At 44.0% G+C, this 19,623-nt stretch overlaps 3 protein-coding genes across 4 annotated transcripts in view; 2 read left to right on the top strand and 1 right to left on the bottom strand.

The window, feature by feature from the left end:
• Window positions 1–15,913, top strand: part of LOC108162419 (cGMP-dependent protein kinase, isozyme 2 forms cD5/T2) — a 35,951-nt gene extending 20,038 nt beyond the window's left edge. The window contains exons 1-8 of one of the 2 annotated variants that reach the window (XM_017297147.2): window positions 5,054–5,270; window positions 10,227–11,799; window positions 11,972–12,191; window positions 13,225–13,461; window positions 13,531–13,680; window positions 13,739–14,358; window positions 14,426–14,615; window positions 14,975–15,913. In XM_017297147.2, the coding sequence (XP_017152636.1) occupies window positions 10,485–11,799; window positions 11,972–12,191; window positions 13,225–13,461; window positions 13,531–13,680; window positions 13,739–14,358; window positions 14,426–14,615; window positions 14,975–15,140 (2,898 nt within the window). In that variant the 5' untranslated portion in view covers window positions 5,054–5,270; window positions 10,227–10,484 and the 3' untranslated portion in view covers window positions 15,141–15,913. Of the gene's footprint in view, window positions 1–2,642; window positions 2,810–5,053; window positions 5,271–10,226; window positions 11,800–11,971; window positions 12,192–13,224; window positions 13,462–13,530; window positions 13,681–13,738; window positions 14,359–14,425; window positions 14,616–14,974 lie in introns of those variants that run through there. The other variant, XM_017297145.2, reaches the window with a different exon arrangement.
• Window positions 15,914–16,009: 96 nt separating this feature from the next.
• Window positions 16,010–16,949, top strand: LOC108162421 (PI-actitoxin-Aeq3a). Its single transcript, XM_017297149.2, has 2 exons — window positions 16,010–16,646; window positions 16,698–16,949. Exons 1-2 carry the CDS (start codon window positions 16,532–16,534, stop codon window positions 16,871–16,873), a joined length of 291 nt encoding a protein of 96 aa, XP_017152638.1. The 5' UTR covers window positions 16,010–16,531; the 3' UTR covers window positions 16,874–16,949.
• Window positions 16,896–18,870, bottom strand: LOC108162420 (UDP-glucuronosyltransferase). Its single transcript, XM_017297148.2, has 3 exons — window positions 17,576–18,870; window positions 17,296–17,512; window positions 16,896–17,237 (listed from the first exon to the last, which is right to left on the bottom strand). Exons 1-3 carry the CDS (start codon window positions 18,687–18,689, stop codon window positions 16,946–16,948), a joined length of 1,623 nt encoding a protein of 540 aa, XP_017152637.1. The 5' UTR covers window positions 18,690–18,870; the 3' UTR covers window positions 16,896–16,945.
• Window positions 18,871–19,623: the final 753 nt, after the last annotated feature.

The following is a 19,623-nucleotide window of genomic DNA, read 5'->3' as shown; positions in this document are numbered from 1 at the left end:
TTTGTTGAGTAATATCAGATTATATCAGAAGATTTTGGAATAAATTCATACATAGCTAGAGGGAGGGAAACGGAAAGGCAGAAAGTGTCTTGGCTGCTGCCCAACCGACCGAGGGGTGCAGCAGCATGACGCGCGACATTGTGATAGTGATGGATAAATAAATACCTAAAATCTTTATATTAGAACACCAAAAGTGATCTGAATTCATTAATCTCCACTAAATGGATCACTTTCAGCCATCAATTTACTTATCACCTTATTTCTTCAGTCAATTTATCAACCATTTTCCTTTTGATTGCTGCCAAGTTGTCGTCTGTCTGTAAGTCTCCTCCCAGAGACATGGCTTACAAGCCTTGATTGCCGTGCAATCTTGGACCCGCAAACACCTCACACATTGCATAGATTAAACGAATAGGTGGCCATGCCCATGCCCCACCCAGAACCAGTCAAAGCCTGATCTCTGGTTGGATACAACATACAGTACGGTGTCTGAACTTCCATTTACTCAATTCACATAGCGAGAAGTCACTTCATTTTATTGTCAACTGCTTTTAGACGTCAAGTATTTGCAGTTTTAATTTGGTTGTCGCTAAAAGATTGAACGCACCCGCAACCTCAGAGTTCTCTCATGGGACTTTGGGCACCCAATTCTGTTGTATCTTTTCTAAGGTGCAGCCTCCGTCCGTGCCTTGGCACACATTTCACAGATCAAATTTACGCACAAATAAAGCCATATCTAAATGGTTATAGCTTCCGACAATGGAACGCCGCAGCCGCAACTGGAACTGGAACTGGAACGCCGATCCGGCCCGTAGGTCTAATTGAAGCTATTAATTGTTTAGGCTCGTACTCGTACTCGAACTCCTCTGTGGCACCACACGAAGCTGTTGGTAATTGTGGTGCCTCTGGTGCGTGGTGGTGCGCAAGGAAAGCCAATGATAATTTACGCATATAAAGTGCCCCATGGGGGCACAGCACAGCACAGCAGCAGCAGCGCGACCCACTACCTCTCTTCCTTCTTCTGTTTTTGGGCGACAAAAACCCGTTCCTAGTGGGTTTTCTAGTGCGTTGAAATCTAATACTTTTCCATGGATTTTTCTCTTTTGCAACAAGAAACGCCGCTTGTTGTCGCTTCCTAGACGCCGCACTGCACCGCTGCTCGTGACTTGCGTATCGATTAGACACGGTCTGCACGATCTTTTTTTTTATATATGTATATTTTATGATATTTTATTAAATTTTAATTGTAAGTCTTATAGCGGAGTAACGCACAGGAAAAAAAAAAGATAAAGGTGTTCGAATACCCGCCAAACAGGCGCCACAGGTGTCGTTGTGCTGTGCAACATTTTTCGGTGCAACTCATCATCACATTTTGGTGCAATTTGGTGGCTGGTTCTGTAGCGGTTTTTGCTCCTGCCCCAAAACTGTCGCTGTGGAACTCCCCAAATTCGAGTCGTTGCCAAAAACGAAGCTTACAAATTGGCCCCCAACCCTAACATCGACGACAGGCTGTGCAACGCCTTCATCATTAACTCTCTGGTGGCACTGGGCTGCTTGCAACGTGTGGCAACACGGTGTTTTGTGCAGTGAACTTTTGGTGGTGATGTGATAGATCTGACCAGCTATTGGCGGTATCTCTTGGGTAAATTAATGGCTAAGAGCAGGGGACTTTAGGGCAGAATTACTGAATAAAGTTTGATCTTTTTTACAATTAAATACTGCAAAGGATATTCCTTTAGTATTTGAGATATAGGGGACTACAATTAATATATTAGTTAAGGCCTCTGTTGGTCTTGAGATATTTCATTTTGTAATATCGTTCTACATATCTATTCCGATAATCCTTGGAAAAATTTCCATATTTCGCATAGTATATCGTATTATTATGAACAGTACTTTATAAATGATTTCGCGCACTTCACTTTTGTTTGGTATTTTTTTGGTATTATTGGTATTTAATACGCAATTAAATTTTTAGTATTTTGGTTGGTATTTTTTTTACAAAAATTCACTTACAACTAAAAGAAAACATTTTTATGTAGCAAAGTTTTCAGTATTTTTGCTCTTTTGTCCTGTATGGTCACACTGTTCTGGCCTTAATAAATCACGTAGCTCAGATCACTACTAGTCCTTGCTCTGTCTCCGTCTCTGACTCCGTTTTCAGTATAACTCTTTTCTGTGGCCTGGCCTGGCCTGGCCTGGCCTGGGCCGCAAGTTGTCAAGTGCGCTGACAGATAAAGTCATTTGACATTTACAGGCATTGGGAACATGGCATGGCATGGCATGGTCTATGAGTCCATGAGTCTGATGCCCCACTCCCTCCCTAACTATCACTCCTGACTCTAAGCGAAGCATACAATTTTCAAATTTGTATTAATTTCATATCGGTCGATTGGGCGCATGCCAATATCCCCATCTACAATTTTTGGTGTTACAACGGCGGCAACTTGTTGCATGGCTTGTAACTTGTAAGCTGGCAAACGGCTGGCACAAACGCTGGCAGATAAAACGATTTATATGTGTCGGTCTGAAAATTAATTGGACTTTTGCTCGTGCAGCTCATTTTTGTGACAGTTTTGTGCCATTTTTAATAATCATAACTAATTGAGTTTATATCTATCGCCTGTCGCCTTTGATTGCAGCTCCCGTGAACTTATCAAGTCTGCCATTCTGGATAATGATTTCATGAAGAATCTGGATCTGTCGCAGATACGTGAAATCGTCGATTGCATGTATCCCGTTAAGTATCCAGCCAAGAATCTAATTATCAAAGAGGGAGACGTCGGCAGCATTGTTTATGTTATGGAAGGTGAGTTGAACGAAAAAACTAATGAAAATTAGTGTGGGTGGGTGGGATCGGGTAATAAGTAAAAGAAAGAAAGATTTATGTGTAGTATACGTAATTATCTACATGCATTCTACATGGGTGAAGCTTACTTTGACGGTGCAAAGTATGCAATGTGTAATATTACACGACATATGACATGAGCCCTAAAAGCAGGCATCGATATTTTTTGTTAGAAGTGCTGTTGCATTCTCTGCATTCTCGCCCACACTTTTTGACTCTCTTACTTCCTATCTTCCTATCTTTCTCTCTCCTCTCTCTTTCTATCTCTGTGTATGTTGTACTTTTTCTAGCAACATCTGAAAGATTTACAGCAACATTCAAGCAGAAATGGGCAACATGACGAGGATTTTCAGCAACCTTTGAGGGCATTTCGGAAATGCACGGCCTTGACACAAGAAAAAACAGAAAAAATGTGGAATTTCGTTCTTAATTCAGAAAATTAGTACATCCTTGTTGATATTTTCGATTCAACATCAAGAGGTACATTCCGTTTTTGCATACTCAAACGAGATCGTGCAACTCGTTGTGGCAGATAAGCCACCAAGCAGCTCCTCTACACACGTGTGCCCATGCCCAGTTCTGGGCTCTCTCGGCGGCTCTATGGCACACCCACACACTTACGCCGCAACTGGAGAGAAGTTCAACAAAATGTCAGTCTGTGACTCTTGAACAATGCCTTACGATGCCTTTCCTTTCATTTTTTTCTAGTTTTAATAGTTTGGTTTTTTTTTTTGCACGTTTCTGCGTCTGTCTTTCAGTTCACGAGTATTTCTGGGTGTGCTCTTGGGTATAGTCTACGACTCCACCACCAACAACTCGAACACCGGAGTCGTAGCTAATTGTTGTTTTAAATATTTGCACGTTAAAGGCTTTTCGACGGAGGTCTTTGGCTCTGCTTTGGCTATGGGGCAGGCTACCATCGGAGGGGTCTCTGAATTTACGAGTACATTTCGTGTTAATTTAGTGGAAGACTTAATTTACGTACCGTACTAACATTTGCATTTTAATTGCAATAGCCACGATATCAGCAGTATACACACCAAATTATGCACAAATAATTATAATCTACAGACAAATCATACGTACAAAGGCATTCCATCTTGCAAAAATTAAAATGGAGTTGCAGATGTAGATGCAGATGCAGAAGGGGAAGATGATGCTTCCTCAAAATCATGCAACAATCTTCAGAGATTTTGCGCTTCCTTAACCTGAGCATCGATGTCCGCACTTGGCTCCGCCGGCTGTCTGTGCCCCAGCCGGTGCCGTGCCTGTAACCCGCTACATCGAATGGGACGATTGGGGGAACAGATGTCACGGCATCTGTCTAGCCATATCATGTGTGAGGAAAAGAGAAAGGCATAGCTATGGAGAGTGACACAGCTATATAGAGAGTGTCGATCTCATTACACATGACCGAAAAAATCCAGATGGGAAAAGATTCGCCAGAATCGGGCCTTGTGAACCCTACAGATGCCCTGCAACAGGAAATGTCCCACATCGCCTGCGTAGGAGATAGCGTTGGGATCGGGAACGCTGAAAGTCTACCTGATTAAAATAGTCCAAGAAACAGAAGTCTATACTCGGCCATGATGTTTTGATTTCTGATTTAAATTTAAACCGAATGCTGATTAGCAGCTAAAACAAAACAATTTTAATAGAGAGTGTGCTGTCTGTGATTAGACAAACTTTTGTGCTAATCTATAACTAAAAGGTCACTGGACTTGAGTGTGTGTGTCGCCGTAAATACGTGAGTGTTCAGCATTTTATTTAAAAATGTGTTACGCTTGCCAGAAGATGTGTCCATCATAGCCAGCCAGTTCGGCCTGTACCCTACACCTTCGATTCCACACTTGTTTTTGCTCAGCGTCGTACCTGTGGATCTGTGTGTGTGTGCACGTTTTTGTACGTTCTCTTTTGCATCGCTCGCTCTCTCACCCACAAACAAAACAAAGCAGTGTGTGGCCACAGGTAATACTGAATAAAAGGTAGGGCAGTGGTCCGATCTCTTGCTCTTTCGAACAGATTGCTTGAGTTTTTGGTCCCTGTATCTCGCATGGCCGCACCTTCCATTGAATATATTTTGGTGCCAGCTGTGCTCCCATTGGGGCTGCTGTGTTGCCGCGCTCTCTCTCTCTCCCCATCGGTGGCTGCTGGTGCTCCCCTCTTTTAACAGTTGGAATCACAACACACCGCAGAGGGAGTGCGTCATTCGTTCGGGGCAGCACAAGCGAAAACAACGTGAGAGCGCATGCGCGCTCGGCTGCAATTGCAATTCTGTACTTCGTGTTCGTGTCGTGATTTGTGATCGTGCGTTTCGTGCTGCAGCAGCTGCATTTTTTTGCATACACGCTTCGTCGCGCAACAAAAGCAAAAAAACTAATCCACAAGAGTGCGATAGGGAGCGGAAAGAGTCTTAAGCAAAGTAAAATACATAATAATAGGCCGAATGCCGTAAAGTAATTCTCGAGATATTTCCAACAATTACATAAACATTTCTGAAATAAACAATAATCTGCATTCCATGTGTGAACCCGGGACCGCAGCCGGAGGTTCAGGTTCCCTCCAAGATTTCCTAAGAAATTCTCGACCCAAGCGAATGGAAAATAAAGACTGAAAAAGAGAGAGACGGGGGAAAAATCCAACACAAATTAAAAGTGAAAGTGAATTGTTAACATTCGTACGAACGCGAGTGCATTAAGAAATCGACTAAACGTTTAGTCCGGCTACAGCTTCTGTTTCCTGACGCCCCCGTGGGCGTGGTGGTGATCAGACAGAGCCAGAGACAGGGACAGAAAGAGAGACAAATGTAGTAGAGAATTGACACTCGGAGAAACAGTGGATGTCTTGGGGGATTTTGCTCGATTGAACAACAACAAACCGAAACCGAAAAGATCACTTGAAGAATTCCGGTTTGTGGTTTTCCATTGTTGCTGTTGTTGTCTTACTGTTGGCTGTAGTTGATTTTTATTGTTGTTGCTGCCCCGCTCCGTTGATTTGTGTATTTTTGTCGGTCATTGGTCTGAGCGAAAAAATCTCAAAAATTTGTGTAGAAATACAGAAAATTATAAAGGTTTTTGGCCAACCCGAATGCCAAATGTCGCACTGACAACGCCATGACAAACGGAACCACCAAAAAGCACTAAATGTACTCTTCTGGAAGATCGTGCAAGAATGTGGAGAATTGTGTGGAGATTTGAGCCTCGGATAATGTTCAAAGAAAATAGTGATAGGGAGGGAGGGAGGTAGATAGGGAGAGAGAAATTTAATTGAAATGCGGAAAAGAATTTCAAAAGAAATGCGACAGCTGCGGAATGACTCTTGGAATTGGTATCAAAAATTAAAACAAACATTAAATTAGAAATCGTGTGAAATGTGAGATCAAGCCATGAAGATCATGCCAAGACAGAAGCCAAAAAGCCAAACGACAAAGATGACAAGCGAAGAGAGAGATGAGAAGAGATAGAAACATCTGTGCTAATGTTACGCTGGAATCAAGCGCCACCACCTACCAACTCGAATCTACATACCTCGTACCCCCATTTGACTTCTTCTGTCTGTGGGTCGCCATCGTATCCAATTCCCGAAGCACAGCTCATTTGTTTCTGAATCTAGATGGTTAGTAGAGGAACTAGACCGGTCTACTTGGTGCCGGGGGCACTCTCACTTTTAAGTATCTCGCAAAAGGCCAAGTGGCAAAGCCATAGCCACAGCCACAGCCAGCTGGTCTCGGACAAGTTTTAAGCCTGAGGCTTGAAAGAGGTCTCCACTTTTGACATGCAAAATGGTGCCGCCGCTTTGCTCCGCTTCGGTGACTGTATTGAGTAATAGATGGAAAAGTGGAAAATGATGATCGCTTGAGGGGCTGGGTGGTAGAAGCAGCTCATTAAGAAATCTTGCCCTGAGGCTTGATCAAAATTGAACAAAATGATCATATTACCAGAAGTCATTAATAATTGGAAGAACCCCAATGGGTTTACGGTAGCTATGTATGTATTTATGGGTGAAATTTATTTAATAATGGCCTTTTTCAATATGCCCGGGTTGGGGTATTTCCCATCTTATCAGCACAAAATGCTACTTATGGATCACTGATCTTTCCACGACTTCCATTCTACATAAATCAGTGATCTTGTTCTTTATAGATTCTGGGGTATCAGCAACGTCAAGTCAAGTGGTTTGACAGCTGCTTTATTGCTGAATTTAATTAGAAATAAAATTGAACAAAGAGCATCAAATTTATTCAAGTTCTTATTCTCCTCTTTCTACCATCTTGTTTGACTACAATCTACAGATCGTCACAAGCCAACTTCAGATCTACAGATCTTTTGCAACCATCTCCCCCCTAATGCGGGGGCTCTGGCTCCGCTTTCGTTATAAGCCATGGCATGACTTTCATTAGCTGACCGATGGGGCCACAAATATTGCATATATTATATTTTACAAGCAACAGTTTCGTGTATCGAAATATGAGGTTGAAATGTGACTGTGCCAATGGAATGTTTTGTGTTGTGTTTTGTTGGCCTCAAAATGGAAGTCAAAAAGGGCGAAGCACAAACTTTAATTTCATGTAGATCGTACATAGTAATTACAGGCTTCCATTCCAAGCCCATGCAAAAAAACTGAAACCAAAACTCGAACGGAATCTCTTTCTGCCTGTCTGTCTGTCTGTCGGGCTGTGCCCTTGGCCCACAAGCCACAAGTGTGTGACTAACTCTGTGTCTTGGCATTAATTGCAATAGCAAAGAGAGGAGCCCTGCTCTCGGATTGAGTTCGGAGCACCGTTAACTCTATTTATAGCCAAATGTTAAAGCCATGTCGCGCTGGGTCTGTGGAGCTGCTTGCTTGAGCAAATTCTTGTTGCCAAACCAACGATTTATTCCAACGATTGTATTCAAATTAGCGAATCCGCGACTCTGTCGACTCCGGCGACTGGCTGACCTTCAAAGCCAACACTCAGGCAACATTCATTATTCATTCGTACGCGAACTGTAGCCGCCGCAGACTGGGACTGTGCGTGGTGTTGCAAAACCCTCAGCTCCGTCTGTCTGCAGCTTCCACTGGTAGCTCTGTTGTTGCATGACGAGCGGCACTTCCGCATTCGAAAAATGCCACCGACCTCTGTGAACTTTGCACTTGAGGATATTTTTGGGGAGAAAATAGCAGCCTGCTGCCTGTAGGCTGCCACCTGGACGTTCAAACATTCCATTGATTTGAAAGTTTTCTCCAAATTACGGAAATTGTTTGCTGCCTGCGCCTCACAGACATATACCATAGACCGTACATCTCTTATTCATATATCTCTTATCTTGAAAGCCAAATCACGCCTTTGATAAGAAAAACCTCTGGTTTCCCCCGTTCTTCCTATCTATCCTATATTTTATGAATGTCTCTGATGTCACAGCTAGGGACACATTGAGCAAATAAATATCTTATATTTGCGTTCGTTCCCGAGAGAGAACACCTCTTGCATGACACGATCGTCACCGTGCGGTCTGTGTTGTGTGCACGCGGTCTTTTGTTTGCTCTCTGATTGATCATAATAATGGCTCACAAATGTTGTGGCTCCCAGAGTCAAGGTGAATCGTTGTTTATGTGTTCGGTGCTAGTTGTTTGAGTTTCTTGTCGTTTTTTGTTGTTGGTCTTGTCAAAACATAACAATTAAACGTTGAAATTGGTTCGGGCTGTTGACAGTACGAGTAGATGGTGGATAGTACATATCTTTTCTTGAATGATACATTGTTGCACATGTTCTAATAGTTGGCGTTTCGTGGGTTTGCAAAGTACTATCTTGATTGAAATGTCATTTCAACTACATTTTTGCCATCCAACCAAGAGAATGCTCTAAAAATGGAAAAAGAAAAACCATGAAATTGAGAAGGTTCAAAAAGATATTGATACTAGTTCAGAAAACGGCTAAACGGGGAACACTATGTGTTCCGCGTCATGCAGCAGTGCGCCTCGGTTACTTTCCATCCCATATAAATGGCTCCCTCTCTCTTTCTCTGATTGATTCATCTCTCATTAGAGCGGTTAGGCTCTCTAATAATTGACAGATCACCCGCATAACTTGCGATGATCTCTCATCGAAAACTGAGAAGCACACCCTCCTGCGGCACTCATGAATGACTCACAATTGTATTCATATTCAACCCACATAAACAGTTTTCAAGATCACTTACATATGTCGTCTGTTTTTCCCAACCCATCAATTAGCGTACAAAACGAGTACACATCCATTGATCAGCGATCGTTTAAGCAATCTCCCGAATGTATTCCGAATATAATTCCCTTCCAATTCCGAAGGGTGCTCCACTTTCCTGGCCCAATGATTACGAGTGTTTGTATTCGCACTCGTCTGTAGGTCGCAGACTACGTCACTTTTTTGTCTGTTCGATGTTTATTTTCTCACTTCCTCTCCTCTGCGCACTCGATTCGCGCACTTTCATTCATTCATTGGCTAATTTATCGATGATTAAGCACTGAATGCATTCGCATTCGCATGCTCATTCGCAGAAAAACCAATGGTGAATACTTTTTCACGACTCACTCATTCACACGCTGATTCAAATTGACCGAAAATTAATTTGCACTTGATAATTGCTATTATTTTCTGTGTGGCTATGCGGCTCTGTGGCCCCACTTTGATCGACGGGAAATCCTATGCAGAAACCGGTCAAGAGATGCAGTGTTTTGTTTCTTTTTTCCAAGTACAGTGGGGACTCTTTTTTAGTGGATATGTGCTTAGCATATTTTCGTGTTAAATTCATGTTTTGAAAGATATTTAACAAAGGAAAAGGTGTCACGCGTCATCCACCAGCGTCATGGGTGGATCCACAACGCTTAACATTTCTTTAATTTTCAGTGTTGTTTTGATGGCAAATATTTACTAGCGGATTGCTCCCTTGTGAATGCAATTTTTCCTTTAGTTGGAGACATTTTTCAATCCCAATTTAGTTGGAGACTCCGTCGCCTCTCTCTCTATTTAGAGGCAACAGGTGTCCGCCCCAGAGAGAGCGAGAGAGAGAGCTACATATATACAGTGGCACCTGTCTTTAGCCGAATGTCATATGCAGTAGTACAAGTCTTTAGTCGAACGTCTTATACAGTAGTACCTGTCTTAAAGCGATGGTCATGCAGATCTCGAACTTGGCTTTTGGCCATAAAACCAAATCAATCCACAAAAACGTGAAGCAACTGCCACAAAATAAAAAAAAAACATCGAAAGTTGTACAACATACAAGAAAAAAAGCAACAGCAACGAAATAGCAACAAAAGCCACAAATGAAAACAACAAATAAATAAACTATTTAGCAATAAAAATAAAAATAAAAGAAAAGAAAATACAATTAGTGTTGTGTCTGTCCCGTACCCCCTTTAGGCCTCTGGAAGCGCCGTCGATCCATCCATCGTCCGTCGTCTGACTCGTCAAGTATTCCATGCGCGAAATATCTTTTGGATTGTGTTTTGTGGGTTATGCAAAAGATACAAATACACGCCCCAAAACATAAACTAAACTAAAAGACAGAAAAAATAAACACAAAGCACGTCCATCATCGTCGTCGTCGTCGTCGTCGTCATCATCATCGCTGGACAGTGAAATCTTTTTGTTTGTTCGGAATCCGTAAGGCGTTTCGTAATGAAAATCAAACATTATCCGGGAAAAGCCGTGGATGCCAGCCTCTCGCTGGAGGGCAGCAGTGCCATGGGTGCCATCTATGAAGCCAATTGGTTGCAGGCAGCGGCACCACTTCCACTTCCACACCATCCCCCAGGTGGAGGTGGAGGAGGCACAACGACCCTCAGTCGACAGGGAAGCAGTGCGGGTACCAGCTTTCTCCTGGATGGAATCTCAGCGTTGAGCAAATACCAAATGACTCTGGAGAATATCCGGAAATTGGAACAGCAGTCAAGGGACAGACGGAGGATTGTGAGCATCAAGGAGCTGAATGGCTATCGACCATCGGCGCTGCAGCATCACCAGCAGCAACAATTGGAGAACAATTGGGTGACAGAGGATCAGGATCAGGAAGAGGAGCCTCAAAAGGAGGAGGGTCCCGAACCCGGTCCCAATCCCAAGCAAAAGATCCCGGAACACGTAGAAGAACCTGCTGTCAATCATTATGTCCTCGATCCCACAGAGCGGCCGCGTGTGCCACGCCCACGGCAGCAATTGTCGGTGAAACCACCTTCGCTGCGACGATCCCAGACCATGGCCATGCCTCCGAGCTATGCTACGATGAGATCGCCACGAAAGCAGGCAAAAGCTGCAGCCACAGCCAGCAACAGTAGTTCCTCCGCGTACTCTACGTTCTCCTCCGCTGCGGAGGATGTAAGGGATCCTGCAGAGCAGGTGGTGATATGCCAGCAGCCGCAGCGTGGCATGCAGCCTGCTCCGCGAGCAATGCAGCCCCACAGAGAGCCTGCGCCGCGGCTGATGCAACCTCCTAGAGAGCCGCCACCAGAGCCGCCTATACGTGCCTCCAAGAATCAGCAGCCATTGCCAGCACAACGTACCTTCAAGGAGCAGCCAGTGCCGCAGCTACGTGCCCCGAAGGAGCAGCCATCAGTGCCACAACGTGTCGCCAAGCCCCTGAGCAGATCACAGACCAGTGTCCAGCGCTATGCCACCATTCGCATGCCCCATCACTCCACCTCCTTCTGTCGAGCGGCAGCCCGATCCACAGATCCATCGGCAGTGCGGAGGCACAGCCTGGAGCAGGCTCTGCAGGGACTCCAGGTTCAGGAGGAACAGCCTCGTCCGAGGGTGGCGGAGCCGCGACAAATCTCACCCACTGCCTCAAGCAATGGCAGCTCCAAGGATCTCAATGGGGAGGGTTTCTGCATACCCCGACCTCGTCTCATCGTTCCCGTTCACACATATGCACGTCGTCGTCGCACAGGGAATCTCAAGGAGCAGTCGAGTGCCGGGCAAGAGGAGGAACCAGCGAAGGGTAAGGGTAACAGTTGCAGTTACAGGAAGATCACAGATGCACAGACGATCATTTTGGGGTACATAAAGTAATGATTGCGGGGATCTATTGGGGATATATTAATCTTAAGAATGGGATAGATTATTTTCTTTTATTCTTCTAACAATTTTACATCTCCAATCTCCCTTTCCAGATGGACGCGTGGAGGTCTCACGCGAGGGCAAATACCTCTCGACCCTCTCCGGAGCGAAGGTCCTTGGGGAGCTGGCGATCCTGTACAATTGCCAGAGGACTGCCACGATTACGGCCATCAGCGAATGCAATCTGTGGGCCATCGAGCGGCAGTGCTTCCAGACCATCATGATGCGCACGGGGCTCATTCGTCAGGCGGAATACACGGATTTCCTCAAGAGGTAATACCCTTTTCCACCACATACAGGAGACATTATAAATTATTTCCTCAATCGTGGAAAATGGAAAATGGGAAATTTGTATGTGCATTTATAATGAAAGTTTCTTGCATTTTTTGGCCTTAATTAATGTACATTTTGCACTTAATTATATCAATTCCGCAAATGCACAGCAGCACTTCGTGTTTGCCCCATTATGGGGCACACAGCAAAATCGCTTCAGCTTAAGGATTTCTTCATTTTTTCGCTTTTATTTTTTGAGGTAAAGTAACTTTCTCCAGACAGAGCCATCATCGACAGGCATCCCCACATCTGCACATCGTCTCGTCTCGTCATCGTCATCGTCATGGTCATGGGCGTCGCATATGACGTGCGGCCAACGAACGCATAGAAATTTGTTGTTTTTTTCTTTTCAAATGGAGCTCCAAATGGTGGCGACTCCAACCAGTTTTTGGCCTTCAGTTCCAGATGCAAGATGCAAGTCCCGTAGATCGCGTAGATCTTTCAAGTGACCAATGAATTAATTGGTGGCATACGAATACCCGCCGTTAGGTGCCCGTAAAACCATAATTGAGGTTCGCCATGCACTCGTTTCGAGACCATGAAATGGCGGAAAAGCGAACTGCATTAACTTCGAAATGAAAATGAAAGTGCAATTGGGGATGCAATTGCGATGCAAAAGATACAGATGCAGATATACTCGTACACTGGCAGCATTTGCGCCAGAGGGATCTAAGACTTGCTTTGGAATCTCTCTAATCGAGAGCTGAGCACTAATTGAAGTACTTTCTCTACCCCTCCATTCCTTTAATTTGTGATCGATCAGATTGTGAAATTTAATGAAGAGAGTACCAAAGATTTATAGATCACCTTGATGATGCATTAGTGAACAAGTCAGGGACAAGAGAGACAAAAATCAAGTCTAACGAAGAGAATGGAGATATTTTCTTAGTTTCTTTGAAATCTCTTATTGCAATTGCAGCACTTTCTTTTAATTTGAATTGAAGTTAATCCAAACATTTTGCATTTTTTACAGTGTACCCATTTTCAAAGATCTAGCGGATGATACTCTCATCAAAATCTCCGATGTCCTGGAGGAGACGCACTATCAGCGTGGCGACTACATTGTGCGCCAGGGGGCACGCGGCGACACCTTCTTCATCATCTCCAAGGGCAAAGTGCGGGTGACGATCAAGCAACAGGATACCCAGGAGGAGAAATTCATTCGAATGTTGGGGAAGGGCGATTTCTTTGGCGAGAAGGCGCTTCAGGGGTGAGAAAAGCACAGATTAAAAATACGTGAATCCTAAATAACGGTGCTAAATTGATATTTTCTTAATAGGGATGATCTACGCACAGCCAACATTATTTGTGATTCCCCCGAGGGCGTGAGTTGTCTGGTGATTGATCGCGAGACCTTCAATCAGTTGATCTCCAATTTGGACGAAATCAAGCATCGCTATGACGATGAAGGAGCCATGGAACGCATCAAGTAAGACAGAGAGAGTCTCCCTATAAATACCCAAAAGTAATACCATATTCTTTTCCAGAATCAATGAGGAATTCCGGGACATAAATCTCACAGATTTGCGTGTGATTGCCACCCTAGGAGTGGGTGGTTTTGGACGCGTGGAACTAGTGCAGACCAATGGCGATGCCTCGCGCTCGTTTGCCCTCAAACAGATGAAGAAATCACAGATTGTGGAGACACGCCAGCAGCAGCACATCATGTCCGAGAAGGAGATCATGGGCGAGGCCAATTGCCAGTTTATTGTGAAGCTCTTCAAGACCTTCAAGGATAAAAAGTATCTGTACATGCTGATGGAGAGCTGCCTCGGTGGAGAGCTCTGGACCATACTGCGGGACAAGGGAAACTTTGATGATAGCACAACGAGATTCTACACCGCCTGTGTGGTGGAGGCCTTTGACTATCTGCACTCGCGGAATATTATCTACAGGGACCTGAAGCCGGAGAATCTGCTGCTGAATGATCGCGGCTATGTGAAGCTGGTGGACTTTGGTTTTGCCAAGAAGCTGCAGACGGGCCGCAAGACCTGGACGTTCTGCGGAACGCCCGAATACGTGGCCCCCGAGGTGATACTGAATCGTGGCCACGACATAAGTGCGGACTATTGGTCGTTGGGTGTCCTAATGTTTGAGCTGTTGACGGGTGAGTGTCGTAGAGATCTCAGAGATCGCAAAGTATTACTCACTAATTTGGGTTTCTTTTTCTTCAGGTACCCCTCCGTTTACGGGCTCCGATCCCATGCGCACCTACAACATCATACTTAAGGGCATCGATGCCATTGAATTCCCCAGGAATATCACACGAAATGCCAGCAATCTGATCAAGAAACTATGTCGTGATAATCCCGCCGAACGTTTGGGCTATCAGCGTGGCGGCATCAGCGAGATACAAAAGCACAAGTACGGGTCTTACACATTAAAACTAGAGTTGCATTTGGAGCACATTCATACGCGTATTTGAGGAGGATTTTGGTTCCACTGGGGTGTTAAAATGATTTTGTGTTTTCTAAAGCAGTATGTTATACCACACATATAGCACATATTTCAGGTCGTATAGTATTGGATTAACTCCGATCTGTGTTCATTTAGAATCAGAATATTTTGATTGTTTAAAATTGTAAATAATGTGAAATCGTTCCTGGCGATTGGTCTCTTTTTCATTTCTTTCGAAATTAATGGGTCCTAATGCAACAGAGTCTTCTCTTCTCTTCTCTTACAAATTCCAAGTTCCCCAACTAATACGAAAATTATCCTTATAGATGGTTCGATGGCTTCTACTGGTGGGGCCTTCAAAATTGCACACTGGAGCCACCGATCATGCCAACAGTCAAGAGTGTGGTGGATACCACAAACTTTGATGACTATCCACCCGATCCGGAGGGTCCACCCGCAGATGATGTCAGTGGATGGGATAAGGATTTCTAGTTTGGATTGGAATATTTTTCGTGTTTCCTAGACGATGCTCTCTCTCTATGCGTCTGCTACAATCATAAACAAAAAAGGAGAACAAACAGGAAAATAAGGAGGAATGGAGAATACAGAAGAATTGATCTTAAGTGCGCCATATGTACGCCAAAGCCAACAGTCAGCAGCTTTAATTCCAAAGCTGCCACCCAGTCCCCAAGAGTAGCAGTCGCACAAAGCACAACCCGCACACACATCGGCTCATCGTCTTAGCATATATTTATGTATCCTTATGATGTGCAACAGAATGAATTTATTAACGAGTTTATAACTATTATTATGTAATGAGAATGGGATGTCTAGTTTTCGTTTTTGGAATTGATGTAAATTGTAAGTAGGTGGGAGCTCTGCTCTGCTCTGTCATTGTAAAAATTCTTTTCTATCTGTATATCTACGACTATATATTATTAACATAACGACATATTATTATTATTATTCATTGTTAATGTCTCACACACACACACACACACAAAAACATACAAATCGGGTTGCCTTATAGTCTTTAAGAGTATATTTTAATGCAACATATGACCAAGAACGATTTTTTAATTTCATTACTCCCCTCCCCCATAATATTTGTTACTTTTTCCCCATAATATTTCTTATATCTCTTCTAACTTTCATTTAGTTCTAGCGATCATTTCTGTTATTTGTACGAATAATAATGCCTTTTAAATTGTCTTTTTTAAGTAAAACAGTTAGAAATTGAATAAACAAATTTATGCGACAAATAATGGATGGGATTGATGGATAAAGATGATCCTGTTTTAACATTTTTAAGTTATATGTTTAGTTTAGATATCTAGCTAGCTCAGGTTAATTATAGAATTGTAAAAGCGCATCATGCAGCAGTGCCCTTCGGTTGATTGCGTTTTTGCTCGGAAAGCTTCGGCTTGGTGTCGCTTAGGTCAGACAAAAGTTAATAATTATTGTAAGAGGAAAAGCTTGTCGTGTTTATAGATAGTTACTTTTCATATAGCAATATCTAAAGAATATTTCATAAGAAATATTCACTCAAAGTTCGACCTCATCCAAGGTACTTCCTGCTTTTGAGGTACCTCTCTATTTTGTAAGCTCCCCGGCCGCAAACTCACGTTTTCACTCAAGTGTAAGAAAATATGCAAAAAGACGAAGAAAAACTGAAAATGGAAACGAATTTGGGCAAAAAAGCAACACACGTCTACGTGCCAAGCAAAAGAAAACCCGAGATTCAACCGTAGAGAAAGCCGAGAAAAATCTGTCAAAGTGCATGACAGTTCATATGGGAACATTCTACGCCAGACGCTCGACCGGATCAGAACGGAGCACACAAAACGGAGGTTATAGATTCATTATTTAATGAATTAGTAATAATGCTGCTAATTCTGATGTGGAGACTACTTTGGCTGCTGCTGGCGTTGGGTTTAAGCCTGACGCTTGGAGCCAGTTTGGAGAATAAAAGCCATGCCGAAGTCCAGCTATTGATTGGTGAGTAAATGAAATCTCTGCAAATCCCAAGCTAATGGTTGTACCCTTTAGCTTGCCAACAGCCCAAAGCTCCGGGTCTTTGTCGTGGACGTCAGCTGCGTTATGCCTACAACAAGGAGACGGGCAACTGTGAGAGCTTCTACTACACGGGCTGTGCCTCTACGGAGAACAACTTCCTTACCTTCGAAGAGTGTCGAAGAGACTGCATGCAACGCTTGCGCTACTGAAGCCAGGAAAGACGAAACACCCTTCCTTTTTTCTTAATATATTTATTGGTATAAAGAATGTCATAGTTTGCCTTAAGATCTCTTTGACTTCCTGCGTCGATTGCCATTGAAAGACTTTGATGAACTACCACCAGAAAAGTGGCACAGGCTGTAGGCCAGTGCCATCAGCACCACGAAGATCAGGCACACACTATCCAGCGAGTGATAGACGAACCAATTGAGTTCTATGCCTGGGGACTGGAGCATTTCGGCAGCCAGCAGACCATGCTGGATCACATGCTCCACACACCAGATGGCGGATTCTAGGGGACTGTTTTGACGCTGGTTAAAGATCTTGGAGATGCCAAGTGATCGAGTGGCATAGCTTCAATAGAGAGAATAGTGTTAGCCAGATTATATACCAAAATATCAATGATGTATACCTCGTGTTATTCAGTTCGTTGAGGGCCTGCGTTACTCTCGTCACTCTAATGTCTTCATAGTCCAGCTTCAATCCCATTCCTCGATTTTGCACGGAAAAGGCATTCAAGAACTGATCGCCATAGATGGGTGTAACCAGCATAGGCTTTCCGCAATGTACCGATTCTGTAGTGCCAAGAAGACCGCCATGGGCCCAGAATAACTCCACTTTGGGGTGACCTGAAAAACGGACCCAATTCAATAAGGTATGTGGTCCAGAGGGATTTAAGCTTTATCTCTCACAAAGAAGTGCCAACTGTGGAGCCCATTTCACAAACAGGAATTTAGTAGAGTCCACTTTAGGTTTTTCATCCGCCTCCCATTTCCAGATCACGCGCAAGGGCTGCCGTTCTAAAGCCTCAACAATGGCCGCAAGCTTATCCACATCGATGCTGGAGATCCGAACCATAGACCCCCAGCTGATGAAGATTATGGGGACATCCGATTGATCGAGGAACTGAGCAATGTTTGGAGTTAGCTCCTGCTCCGCTTGGCTGGTAAGGTGCACACCGCCCACCTCTATGAATTGACGGGACTGCGGACGACTGCCCATCAGGGAGTAGTGCTGGTTGCCAAAGATAAAGGCGGTCTGAGTGCGCGCCACTTCATCCACATCCACATCGATGCCAAAATGCTTCCGGACTAAGGCGTTGTCCGCCCGAATTGAGTGATATTTGTAGAGGAGCTTTAGCATCTTTGCTTGGATGAAGTTCACCAGACGCTCGTCCCAGCTGAGGACACCGGCAAAGCCTACAAACTCCGACTGGATGAAGGAGGGTGTGTCTGGCAGATCGATACGATCGTAGTAGTAGGGCATTAGCGCACACGTGCTCAAGCCAATGATGGGCAGATCCATTAGCTTCGCCAAAGCCAGCTGGCAATCGGAATTGAAGTACTCCGTGAGCAGGAGGTCGTAGGGCTTCGTCTGGTGTCGCTTGAGGACCGTCTCCACATGGCCACTGGCGTAGAGGCGCTCACAGGACTCTTGGCCCTCCGAATGAAGAGCAATGTATTCCCAAAACAGAGTCAGCAAAGATCGGGTCGGTGTGTGTTCCGATAAGGGCACCAAATTGATGGTGGTGCTCGATTGATCCTCGCCTGCCTGAGAGATCAAAAGCTGCTCGTAGTTGGGCCACTCCGCCGCATGGGGATGATTCACATACGAGATCACAGTGAGCTGATGGCCACGCCTCACCAGTTCATTGAGTATGGGCATTACCACCTTAAAGTGGCTGAAACCAAAGTGCGGATACACAGCCAGCACATTTCCACCAAATGCTGGTGGAGGGGTTCCCGTAATGACGATTAACCACAACGCAATTAAAACGCTTCTGCTGATCCGCCACCACGTTGTCATCGTTACTTTGTTCTCGCGCGACTGCTTTCATCTTGATTATCTAATTTTACATGCATTCGTATATGTTTTATAAGAACGCTGTTCTGATACGAGTGGTTTTTGTTAATTCGTTGTTGTTCACTGCCAGTGCAGTAGAATTGCATTTGTGGTTCTTCACTAGTCATCAGTGCTGCCAAATTAACTACTTTATAGCTAGTTGGCATGACCAGACGGAAATCGAACTACTTAAATTTAGCTTTGTTCGTTTTGAATACAATTAACTAAATTATATTTGTAGCTTAATAATTGACATTCTTTTAATTACAGATACGGGCTGCAGCTATTTTTTCTTTTAAAAAGTTGACAGAAATACTTGTATTATTGAAAACACAACTCTGAATTTGGCAGATTTTACATGATTGCTACATACATATGTACATCAAATACATGTAGAATGTATAGTATTATACAACTACAGCGACATTGTATTAGAAACAAATTCCATTTAAATTTTCCTTCGACGATTAGTAGTACTGGTACTTAAATTCTCTTTTAAGCTAGCTACTCGGCTTCGTCGGTATTGGGCATTCCGTTTTGAACCATTCCACACTGGGCCAGCGACCCCATTTTTCGACGTTAATTCCAAAAAATTGGTCCTGCGCCGATCTGACCCTATTTGTCTAAGATTGCTGTTTGCTCTCCGAAGATTTGAATTTGCACATCATTAGAGTAATGGTTTTTTCTGTAGGCCATAATTCTGCTATCCGTCGGCCGATCGGGGCGTGGCATGTCTCTCCGTGATCGGGAAAGTCCTCCCAATCGACTGCCATCGGAAAAACGGACATAAATTTTTTTCCCGATGTAACCATCATTAAATTTGGCAAAAATCGGCCCCATTTTCGTAGGCAAGATTTTGATGCCGTTCGACAGTCTGGATCCTCACTATCCTGGGAGA

This window comes from Drosophila miranda, chromosome 4 (genome assembly GCF_003369915.1).
Source record: "Drosophila miranda strain MSH22 chromosome 4, D.miranda_PacBio2.1, whole genome shotgun sequence".
Taxonomy (NCBI): Eukaryota; Metazoa; Arthropoda; class Insecta; order Diptera; family Drosophilidae; genus Drosophila; species Drosophila miranda.
The sequence above is the reverse complement of the archived record's forward strand: the minus strand, read 5'-3'. Positions and strand labels throughout refer to the sequence as shown.